The sequence below is a fragment of the Phasianus colchicus genome, chromosome Z (genome assembly GCF_987193195.1).
Source record: "Phasianus colchicus chromosome Z, bPhaCol1.hap1.1, whole genome shotgun sequence".
Classification (NCBI taxonomy): domain Eukaryota; kingdom Metazoa; phylum Chordata; class Aves; order Galliformes; family Phasianidae; genus Phasianus; species Phasianus colchicus.
This window is the reverse complement of record NC_143476.1, coordinates 69,540,034-69,552,421: the sequence shown is the minus strand read 5'-3', so window position 1 is coordinate 69,552,421 and position 12,388 is coordinate 69,540,034. Positions and strand designations below refer to the sequence as shown.

The following is a 12,388-nucleotide window of genomic DNA, read 5'->3' as shown; positions in this document are numbered from 1 at the left end:
TTTGTCACATCCAATTTTGCACAAAATCACTAAGGCCAGAAAGAATCTTTAAGATCATCTAGTCTAATCATTGACCCATCACCACCATGCCTACTAACCCATGTCTCTCAGTACCACATCTACTCTTTGTTTGAAAATCTCCAGGGACAGTGACTCCACTATCTCCCTGGGCAGCCTGTTCCAATTCATTGCCACTGTTTCAGAGAAGAATTTTTTCCTAATACCCAACATCTGCATACTTAGAGTTATCCTACTCTCAAAGCAATAAAAAAGGCATTTCAGAACAGAAAATGGTCTTGATATCATCCCAATCACCTGTTTTAATCTTCAACCTTATTACACAAAATCCCAAAGCACCATGTTGATGCACACATATTAGATGCTTCCTGTTCCTCTTTTTCAAAAAGCCCCCAACGTTTCACTTATGAGACCTCCATCATCCTACTATACTGCAATAAATCTTGTTTCTCTATTTAGTCCAAATGCTTCTCCACATCTCAATAATCACTCACTAATCAAAATGAATCTCCATTATAAAAAACTACAGTTGTAATGAGGCACACTTTAATTTCATGCTTGCATTTACTCCCTTATACATGAAGCTCTCTGTCTTCCACAGAAGATCACAAGAAGGTACATAATCTGTCTGCAAATTTATCAGTCTGTACCGTGTTAAAGTCCTGAGCTTTCTGAGTAACTTTTTTCTAACAGAATTCAGTGAAATTCTGCTGGCCAACAAGCATTCGAAGAGTACTCTTAAGCCAGTAATTCTATGAATAAAATGTAAATTAATATTAGTATTCCTGCAAAGTTCTTAGGATACCCATAAGACAACAGATTCTAAAAGATTTTTAGCATATTTGTTTTGAGGAAGTATCATAAAATCTAATGTGCGTGGTTTTTTTCTGCTTAGATACTTAAACTCAGTTTAATGCATGCACTCTTTCCTCAGGAGTACTGCAGCTAGTACCAATCCCTCTGGAAGACTGACTTAATAAACAGGGTAAGCAAAATCAAAGTATTGCCTGTATAACAGGCTAGTCATCTGTATAATTACTAATATGAAGACTCCTTCCACATGGACTGTCAAAAATTGCTCAAAAAAAAAGTGCTTGTGCCCCGAGAGGTAGTAGGAAGTTACAGAGCTGCAGATTTCAGCTTCTATTCCTTTTTTAATGCATTTTAGTGGTTAGCTGTGAATATTAACAGCAAAAACTATAATCCTGGTTGACTAACCAGGAAAAGTAAGAAAAAAATAAGTGGTACAAAAGAACCTTCTGTGGTGGAAAGGACCTTTAACAATCATCTAGTCCAACTCTCTCATGACAAACAAAGACATATACAGCTAGATCAAGTTGCTCTGAGCCCCATTCAGCCTGACTGTGTATGCCTCCAGGTACACCACCTCTCTGACCAACCCACTATTGCCTCTCGCCACCCTTATAAAAAACATCTTGCTTATAACCAATCCAAGTCCCTTTTCATTTAGTTTGAAACCATCTCCCCTCCTCCTACCCCAGGCTCTGCTAAGGAATCTGTCCCCTTCCTTCTTATAGCCTCCCTATAAGAAGTATCTAAAGAGACACTGAAAAGCTGCTATTGGTTCTCACTGGAGCCTTCTCCAGGCTAAACAGACTCTGTTCCCTCAGCCTGCCCTCCCAGGGGAGGTGTTCCGTCCCCTAGATCATTTTTTGTGGTCTTCCTCTGAATGCACAACATGTCCAAGCACCTCCTTTACTAAGGACTCAATAACTGGATGTGGTATTTGGGATGAGGTCTCACCAGGGCAGAGCAGAGGGGCAGGACTGCCTTCCTCAACCTGCTAACTATGCTTCTTTTGATGCAGCACAGGATCCAGCTGGCTTTCTGAGCAGTAAGAGATCATGTTCAGCTGGATCATGCTGAGCTTGCCATCCATCAGTACTCCCAAGTTCTATTCAGCACAGCTGCACTCCATCTTTACACCCACCCCCAGCTCATACGGATAGCATGGGTTGCTGCAAACTAGGTGCAAGTCCTTGTATTTGGATTTATTGAACCTCATGAGATTCACCTGGGCCCATTGCCTCAATCTGTCTAGGTCTCTCTGGATGGTATCTGGTCCCTCAGGCATTTCAGTTGCACCTCACAGCATGGCATCATCCACAAATCTGCAGAGTGTGCACTTAACCCCACTGACAATGTCACTGATGAAGAAGATATTAAAGATTACTGGTCTCAGTACTGACCCCTGAGGATCATTACTTGTCACTGATCTCTATTGAGACATCAAGCCACTGACCACCGTTCTCTGGATACTATCTTGCAACCAGTTCCTCATCCACCAAACATTCACTCATAAAATCCATATCTTTCCAATGTGGGGAGAAGGGTGCTATGGGGTACCATGTCAAAGACACTATTGAAGGTGGACATGCCCGCGTTATCTCATATCAACTCCCTTTCTTCCATATGCCTTAGCATATCTTCCATGAATAATCTGCTCCAAGGTTTTCCCCAGCACCGGGGTGAGACTTATATGTCAGTAGTTTGAAGGGTCATACTGACCCTTCTTAATTTGAGCACTGCCCTTTTTTCCAGTCACCTGTGACTACACCTAACTGACATTATTTCTCAAACACCGTCAGGAGTGGCTTGGTGATACATCAGGACTCTGCCACACCTACAATAAAATTTCATTTGCTTAATATGATTGAATGTGGGGATTAAAATACAAATTTTTATATTATATTATTGAAAATATGAAAAATAATGACTTTACTGTCTGTTGGTTCATTTCTTTCAAGTGCATCCACACGCCTTAAAGGTTCGATTTTTTACTGTGTTTAATTTTTCTACCTATTGGTATGAAAAATTACCTCCTCTTTCAGTGCATGTTTCTTCTGCTCCAAACAGATTTCTTTAGCACGCATCAACTGCAGAGTCTCCTTAGAAACTGCATACTGAAGCTTTTCCATACGTTCCACTGCTGCTGCCCATGCTGCCTTACCAAATTTTTTCTGATCTGCTCGCATTCGGTCATACACAGCTACAGAAGGGAAGAAAAAGGCAAACATTTTATCAGTCTTCTCTTTAGATCTCTATAATGATTCTGCTGTAGGGACTGTGCACATGTTTGTATCCAAAAACATACAAAGTTCTCTTAGCAGAGAAGTCATTCTATAAAGTAATAACCTTCGTATTTGAGGTATAAGAATTCTTAGGATTCACATAAGTATGTAATTCCCTATTTGTTTACCATTTCATTATTATAAATCCAATTTTTATTATTCAGAGGAACTATTCTGAACACATATTACCTGAATGTCACAACCACAAATTCAGAACTTTTGACTTAACAAAAATACCAGTTATTTTTACCATGTGGTCTTGAAGTACATCCCGGGTTCCCCCTGCTTCTGAAAGCCTCTACCATAAGCTACTAAAATCATCAGTTTCCCTTCACAAATTCTACAGTGCAGTCATAAATTTAACACAAATCTGCAGAGTGAAATAGGAATTACAATTTAAAACGGAAGTTTGAAGTTGACTTCAAGTGCAAATCAGAAAGAATAATGAATTTAACAAACCTATTTTTGTTCAACAGTTTTTTCTTTTTAAACCCAAAATAAAGATTGCTTTATGGGATGATTATATAACAAGGTACAATCTTCCCTTAATGTACAGAGATGAACTAGAATCTCTTGAAGCTCTCAGAGGAGCAAGAGTCCCACATGCGACTCAGAATTTCTCATCCTGAGCCCTGGAAAAAAATCTAGGCTAACATATTTCAGATTTTCACCATTTTTAACATATGAAACAATCACATAATATTGATCACACTTAACTCAGCAGAGCAAAAGACATGGAAGTTGCACAACTAAAAAGAGTAGCATTCATTCCTTAGGTGCCAGAAAATACCAATCACTATTGTTAGAAAATAAATATCTATTTGTTCTCATGTATTTTTTCCTGCCATCTGTTATTACTTTGCTATGTATGACCTCCTTATGATCAACAGGAGGCCAAATAAAGCAAACAAAAAAATAACCTGCACACCTATGTTGTACATTTATCAAAAATCTCCAGGCATTTCATTTTCCAGTGTCCTTCCCCACAATCCTGACAGCTGTACATGAAAACATTACATGAAAAAAAATAAATAAATAAAAAGGAACTGTAAATATGCATTATTAGCTAATGAGGTATTTTACTTGCCATGTTTGTCATATTAGAGCAGAAGCTAAGTACATTTAGAGTTTGCTCTAATTAATGTGTTTGCACTAGTTTAGTCACTTTTTCAGGTAAGATGAAGTTTCACGTTAACCCTAACTTGAGTTGTTTTACAGTGATTGCTTCTCTTTAAGTAGATCTATTCAGGGAGATGGCAGGAAACCTACCCATCAAAAAAGACTTTCTCCCAAGGAAGGGTACAGCTCATTCATGTATTTGCACAGTCACTATCACCAAGGCAAAGAAACAGAGAGGAATCTGCATTCAAGCAGGGGAAAGAGTGGGACAGAATTTTGTCAGCAGCAGTACACAGTCAAACAAAAATAGAGAAGATGAAACTGCACCCTTAGGTTTGTTTACAGTAATTAACTGATTATTTTAGTTAAAAATCATACAAGAATAAGGGCACAGATGTCTGCGCAAGCCATATGTCCTTGCTTAACTCCACTGACTCATTTAGTAAAACTGTGTGAAAGATTTATCTATGAAGACTTTCAAACAGAGCTGCATTCAGAGCAATTAAAGCTGAGCTGTTGCTTAGTGTTCAAAGCTATAAAAAAATTTACTGGAAGGCAGTGAGGAAAGGAAAATGAAACTAAGTGAAAAGCAATGGACACTTATTATTGTGGTTTGCCATATCCAATGCACAAGACAGAATCCATCCAGGATTCCATGTTTCCTAAATCTTCTGCAAATGTAATTGCCACAAATAAAATCCCATGGTGAAGCTGGTTGTGAAACTTTATTAAAAAATTTATATTGTGACTGCTTCTGATGGCATTCTGTAAACACTTATTTGAGAAAGATTTCAACATATACAGAAAATAAAAACAAATAAGAATGACAACTGCATTTTACTCAGGATTCATAAAAAAGGAAATCACATGGTACTATACGAACACAGTAAACATTAACCTTTAAAAATCCTTTATTTCAAGAATGGGATAACAGAAAATAACTACCTTTCTGTGCTTTAGCTGTTATTTCAAAGTATTTAACTGTAAGATCTTGAATAGAAAGTACAGCCATGTGGGCTTTCCTCTGCCAATCAGCATCTTCTTTCTGCAGACTCTCAATTCTTCTGGGACCTAGGTAGTCATTCTCTATTGAGATCTGAAAATAAATCAGACCGTAGTTAATAATACTGCTTGCTTCTGAACAGTGATCAGATACAGCATGGCTAAGAACAAAAGAAAGAAAACAAAATAACAAAAAGGAGAGAAAACTACTAACAAATCATCATGGCTTTTATTCAACAGGAAAAAAAAGGTGCTCCTTTCTGTTGAAAAAGTACAATTCATGGCTTCATTATTACTCTTACTGGAAGCACAAACAAACTCAAATATAAATCTGATTTACCAGTAACTTGTCATTAAATACCATATCCTCAAACAACAAGCATGCTTTATCCAGGCTTTCTTCCAGCCTGGAATATTCCAGTGTGAAACAAGTGAATGCTCTTAGGTAATAATAAAGATGGAAAAAAGGGGATGTTGTGGGATGCTGAGAAATAATCACCCGTTTTAGGAATTCTTCTTTGTTTTAACGATGACTTTAAAAGTATTTCCCCAGTGACTGGGAATTTAAATACTTTTTCCATTCCTAAAATGGAAGCAATTTTAATTCTAACTAATAACTATCTGAAGCCAGCAAGAGAACTGGGATTTCTTTTAAAATTAAAAAAAAAGATAGATATATATATATGTAGCTGTCTCTCCCTAACTATTTTTTGTACACACTTCTTAAAAGGTTGAGGTTGGTTAAGCAGTCCAACTGCAAAAAAAAAAAACAAAAACAGATTTTTAAGTCAGTAGACACATATTCTGGAACCTGCAATTTCAAAGCTTTAATTCTGAATATTTTTCATTTATATTGGCCAAAAAGACACCTCATTACCTCAGACAAAAATCCCCAAACTGTGCAACTAGATATTTAACCTGAAGTTCTAATGTCTCAAATGTCAAAATGTCTCATTTCAGTTTCACAGAGCTTCAGTCAAAAAGCCATTCCACTTTGTAGTTTTACTACAAATAGTAGGCTGTTCAGTGATTATTCAGGATCTACCTCTGCATATCCACTTATCTCATTTCTTACAGGGATGATCTTTTGAAGCAAATATATATAGATAACTTCTATCCTCAAAAAATATTTGTAGTAGTTTTATATGATATTTTAATCTAATATATATATATATATATATATATGTATATATTTCGTATATATTTCATACATATTTCTAAAAACCCTAAAAAGGCAACAGGCAAAATAAAAATGTGAACAAAGTATAAGTGAATATTAATTTTTTCTTGTAACATGTAATCCAATGAAGCATATATATATATATATATATATATATATATATATATACACACACATATATATATATATATATATATCACGATTTCCATAGATAATGATTATGAGTCGACAGACAAGAATTTCAAAACAAAAGTAAAAACATAGGTATAAATCAGAGAATCATGATAAAAGTAATACAGAAGTCTTCCCTTTAATAGTCTTGGATAGAAATTACATAATTTGATGTTGAAATTGAAATGGGATCACCAAGTAATGTGAGTAACATTATTGCTAGACATCACTTCTAGAAGAATAAGAAACCTCAATATAGCATCTCTTAATATTTCTTCATCCAATTTTGCCTGCCAAAACATTATTCGCACACAGCACAGGCTAGAAATTTAGCATTTTTTAATACTACTGTATCCTTGTTCCAGAGATCAAGTATTTACAAATAACAAAAAAGGGAAGTACCTTTTCATTAACTGCAATCCCAATTACATCATCTATACTATCATTCACACTACAGTTATTCATTTGACAAAGTACAGAAAACCTAAGCAGCCTTTGCCTTAACAGCGTTTGAGAAAGTACTGATGACCACAGAGATACCTGCAACTGGAGACCAGAGTACACTGCTTGTCCCAACCATCATTCATCACCTGTGCCAACCACAGGTATCTGAGGGTCACAGTAACAAATCTGGATGAGAAAGTGCAAGAATAAGAGACAACGGTCTTGAGTATCAAGACCTTCAAGTGAGATACTGAAGACTGAGGTTCCTGGGATGACTCCTGGAGCAAGAATCTACACAGATGTCCATACTGCATTGTCTCTCCTAGACACTAGCCACCAGCAGAATGCCTCGGAGACCACTCGAGGTCCAGTAGAGGTCAAATGGATCAAAGAAAATTCAGGGAAGTTGACTGTTCTTCTGTAATGCCAAGAGCTTGGCACTGAGCAGCCAAAGATACTCTCATGCCAATGCAAGGAAAGCAAGCAATTTGCATTACTTCCTCAGAGGACATCATTCCCTGAAAAGCATACTCAGTCAGAGGGACATAAACATATTCACAATACATTCTGCACCCGGTACCCTAAAAGATAGGCGATTGCTTCTCTGCTTCTTTCCTTCCCCCTCCCACCCCCCCCCCCCAATAGATCCTTCACTTTCTGAGTAATAGCAAACTTTAAGAGCCTGTTTTGGTTTCTGATGTCTAGCTCTCTGCCACTCTCCTTCACCCAGTAGGGCTGGGGTAGATTTGCCCAACACAGGTTTCCTTTCCAGTGCTTGCCTGACATGCACTCTGTGGGCTCTGGGAGCTTCTCCATTGGTCTGAACATGCTCCAACACTACCCAGAGGAAAAGCAATCTCTTCTCATCCAGACAGCATGTTCCATCTGATTCAATCTCTCCATCAAGGAATGCAACAAAGAAAAATGAGTTACTGAAAATAAAAGATATGAATGTAAAAGAAACTACTGTTAGCAACCTTTCCGAATTACAGTCATGGAACTAAAAAGTCCATGGAAAAAAAGACAAAATAACTAGTAGCTTAATTAAAGAGAGATGGCAGCTGCAATGAACAGAAAAGTAGGGGAAGAAAGAGAGGTTGCAACTATCCACAACACCCTCACAAAATTGAGTGGAAAGGGAAAAACACACAGCAACGTGAACAGGTCCATGTGTTTTCAAGATGCTATTTTCTATCATCTCATTAAAAACAAATCTCTTTTTATAAATATCTCTTCTTATATATTTACATATGTATAAATCTCTTTTTATTTATTTATTAAAAAATATCTGTGAAGGAAATAACTATCATTCTGAAATTAAAGGAAGATCTTCTGCGCTACTGCATTCCAATTCTGTCCACAACGCATGTGCAATATATTTAGGATTCATTTTTCTCACTGCACATCTCTACTATGCCAGCACCTTTTTGTTTTCATTATCCATTGAAGGACGAGAGAAGGGCCCCACAGTAAAAGATGAGAAAAAAGCTTCACAGGAACTGTGGATAGAGATAGCTAGAGGTAGTTTACAGAAGCAAATATGTAGAGGTCATTAGAAGAATGGGGGTTGCAGACACTGAGACTGAGACAACAAGGGAGATAGAGAACATAATGATAAGAGTTTGAGAACAGCCCGAGGACGTCCAGCAGGGAGGTGATAAGATGCCCTCAGGGCAGGCTAGAACTGGATCAAGGGCTGTCCCTCCTGCAGGGTTACAAGTTAACAGCCAGGAAGACTATGTTTCTTCATCCCATGACCACCAGGAGGAGATCCCCACAACTCACTATGCACGTGGGAGGGGAAGGGTCTGCATGCTGAGAGCTTCTCAGAAATCTAATGAATATGTGTCCGAATTCCTAGAAACAATTGATTATATATTAATTTGGCCTATATCCATAGCATGCTTTTTCCTCACAGTGTGTAAGTTAGGCAGAGCTATCCCCCTTGCACCTAGTGTATGCACACCACTGGAATAAACACACCTGCTCTATATCCTTAATCTGGCTATAGAGTTTGATTTCTGCACATCACCATAGAAGAGCATAGGTCATTTTACCGATTAACAGAAACAGAGAATACAGTGCAGTAGGAGCAGACCTGGGAGTGCTGGTGCCAGCAGCTCAGCATGAAACAGCAGTGTGCCCTGGGGACACATCCCAGGATGCTGTCTGCCCTCATGGCTGCTTTAACACAGCACAGCCACACAGTCAAAAGAAGTACTTTTACTGTTGTATTTAGCACTGATGTGGCCTCACTCTGAATACTATGTGCAGTTCTGGGCTCCACAAAAGAGAAAGGACGTTAAAGGCCTTGAAGACAACCAGAGAAGGACAACAGAGCTGATAACAGGGCAGGAAGGCATGTGCTATGAGGAGGGGCTGAGGGCACTGGGATTGCCCAGCCCAGAAAAGCTGGAGGCCAAGAGGTGACCTCAGTGCTCCCTGCAGCTCCTTGAGGAAGGGAGACAGAGAGGTGTTCTGCTCCTGGGAACGGACAGCAGAGTGGGAATGGCAGCATGGGAATTGCCAGAGGAGGGTCAGGCTGGGCATCAGGAAACAGTTCTGTGCTGTGAGGGTGGTCAGGCACTGAAACAGCTTTCCTAGAGAAACGGTTGATGTCTAACGCCTGTCAGTATTCAAAAGGCATTGGGCAAAGCCCTCATTCACACACTTTTAACTTTTGGTTATCCCTGAACTGGAACAGCAGTTGGACAAAATGATCTATGTCCCTTCAAAATGAATTATTCTATTGTTTTGTAGTGCTAAAGTAATGGAGCTGGAGAAGCCCTTAACATCAACATGTCTGATCACAGAAGTAACTACCAAGTCCGCCACTAAAATTGTGTCCCAGTGTGCCACATCTGTACGTTTCTTAATTGCCACCAGGGATGGTGACTACACCACTTCCTCCCCATGCAGACTGCTTCAATGCCTAAGCATATTTTCCACGAAAAAATCCTTCTTGATAGGAAGGTTTGATAAACCTCTCCAGATGCAACCCGAACCATTTCATCACACCTTAAATCCTTCTAATAATCATTTACTCAAAAAGTACATTTCACACTTCTGCAATAACTGAGTTCATTTTGAGAAGAATAATGATAAAAGTCTAAAGGTAAAATTGGCTAAGATAATTTTTTTTTTTCCTGAAGATGAATTTTCTTTTGAAGGCTTTCATATTTTGCAAGCTTTATTCAGATTATGTTTTGAAAAAAAAAAGAAAAAAAATTAGTTATGACTTTCCTCAAGTGATTATGAGTGTTATGGTTTTTTGATTTTTGGCTATCCACATCGTAACATCATGTAATGCACTGCAAGTTAAGGAATTAATGCTCCAGTTCTGGACACCTGTCCGGAAGAGAAGAAGAACTACATACCCTCAAGGACTTTGTGTTCAGAGGGGAGATATAACCCCTGGCAAGGTCAGAAGACCTTCCCTTTTTTCGGCTCTCCCTCATCCCTGCTGCTCGACTGACTGTGCGTCTCACCTCAGCATTATGGTGAGGCCTGTCCTCCTTTCAGACACTCTCATTATATTTGATTTATTAACACTATAATACAATATAATTAGAATTGAAGTTATCTTGCATTCTGATACCATATTTAGTAAATTAGTTTGTTTCTCCTCAGATCATTGCTGCTGTTTTTAATTATGCAGAGTTTCCTGTTTTCCCCTTTCCAGAGGCGTGGCTCTGTGCATCCCTCCGCCCCGCCAGTCATGGAATCAGGCTGAACCAGCCCGTGAACCGCTGACAATCAGAAAGCACACTAGAAAAGGAAGAAAATGCAGAAGCCATCAACATCAACACATCATGTCACCACTGACTTCTATTTGCTATTTTTCAGAGTAAAAGGGCATAAAAACATATTACTAAACTGAACAGATAAGCTCCATAAAGAAAAGTAATTCATTCTTCAAGGAAACAAACTAAAATAAAGTCCCAAGTCCAGCCTGTGAGAAGGAAGGAGACAGGGAAGACTCTTCACTGGAATATGCATTTTTCCCTGGAAAAGTTCACAGATCCTGCTTTAATGTTTTTCCCCCTTTAAAGGGCATAAAATAAGATTACTGTGATACTAGAAACACGCCTGCAACTATAGGATTTTGTTAAGTTTAAGCAATATATATTGCTGAAATTGAAGAATATTCCTCAATGCTCTCAAGGATTTTCCATCTCTGATTGAAGATAGCTAGGAAAAAAATGGAGGAGATTGGCATAAAATAGACTTGGTCCAGATCATATTTATAGCCTGGCCAAGGATCCGTTGTACACCTCTCACGTTCCATTTGTTATATCCCTAGACAGAATTGCAATAGGCAGAAAAGGAGAAAAAACAAAAAGGTATAACAACAGCAGGCCATTTAATTATTTAAAAAAATAATTTGAGGGAGTGCTACGTATAGCAGAGGAGACATAAAAAAGAGGAAAGCAGCATCACACATCTTCCTTCATCCTTTAGCTACCTTTCAGATTCCAACAGGCAGGACAACTTATACAAACTACAGCATGCTGGATATATTAACAAGAAAGTGTGCATTTCAGTTTCCTCATCCACTGACGGACAAAGTTAGTTTCCCAGGTCTTAACTTAAACTATGCTCCCAGCCAGTTAAATTAAAACTCAGCAAGATTTCCCAAAGTATGTTCTAATTTTCTGTGTAAAGCCCCAAATACGTTATGTGAAAGTGTTCTGCTTTAAAATTCACGTTACAGCTTCACTGGTTTTATCCTAATTAATACTAGAATGGACTTTAACGTTAATATATCTCAACCAGCTTAAATTGGAGGGTTTAATCCTCAATATATCTGAAGCCTAGGACAACCAATACAAGGTTTAGACTTTCTGTATCAATATACAGGAGAATGACAGATGTCAATAAAGACATTGGCAGTAAACGCAGTAACATACCTAAAAGCAAATAAGATATTTACACATACACAAAGAAGACTAAACAAAATCATTACTGAACTGCAAGTTGCAGTACTGAACATTTTTTCCAGAACTATGAAGACTGTTGAAAAATAAAGAAGTATTCAGAAAAGGAAGTAATAAAAGATTAAAGTTTTGGCACGAGTAAATATTAGGGCTATTCAAATTGTTGAGGTTTCTTCTTTTCCTTCTATATATCGTCATGTGCCTGGAAATGTACAAATTGCTAAATTAAATTAAAATATTTTATTCTGGCAATTAATAGGACTAAAAATGTGTACTTTGACTTGTGCCTTCCATCTATTTATCCTCCATGTGTCATATAATTTTAATTGCATTTCTTCATTCTCAGACAACTTCACTGACTCAGTTCCAGGTTGAAAAGAAGTTCTGAAAAAAAACTACCTAGTTATTTGAAAATGTTTAAGCTA

At 37.9% G+C, this 12,388-nt stretch overlaps 1 protein-coding gene across 2 annotated transcripts in view; it reads right to left on the bottom strand.

Annotated features, from left to right (window-relative positions):
• JMY (junction mediating and regulatory protein, p53 cofactor) overlaps window positions 1-12,388 on the bottom strand; it is a 65,872-nt gene that overhangs the window by 31,590 nt on the left and 21,894 nt on the right. For both annotated transcript variants that reach the window (XM_090130636.1, XM_031610181.2), the window contains exons 3-4: window positions 5,175-5,325; window positions 2,859-3,028 (exon numbers count right to left, since the gene is read on the bottom strand). In XM_090130636.1, the coding sequence (XP_089986762.1) occupies window positions 2,859-3,028; window positions 5,175-5,325 (321 nt within the window). The remainder of the gene's footprint in view (window positions 1-2,858; window positions 3,029-5,174; window positions 5,326-12,388) is intronic.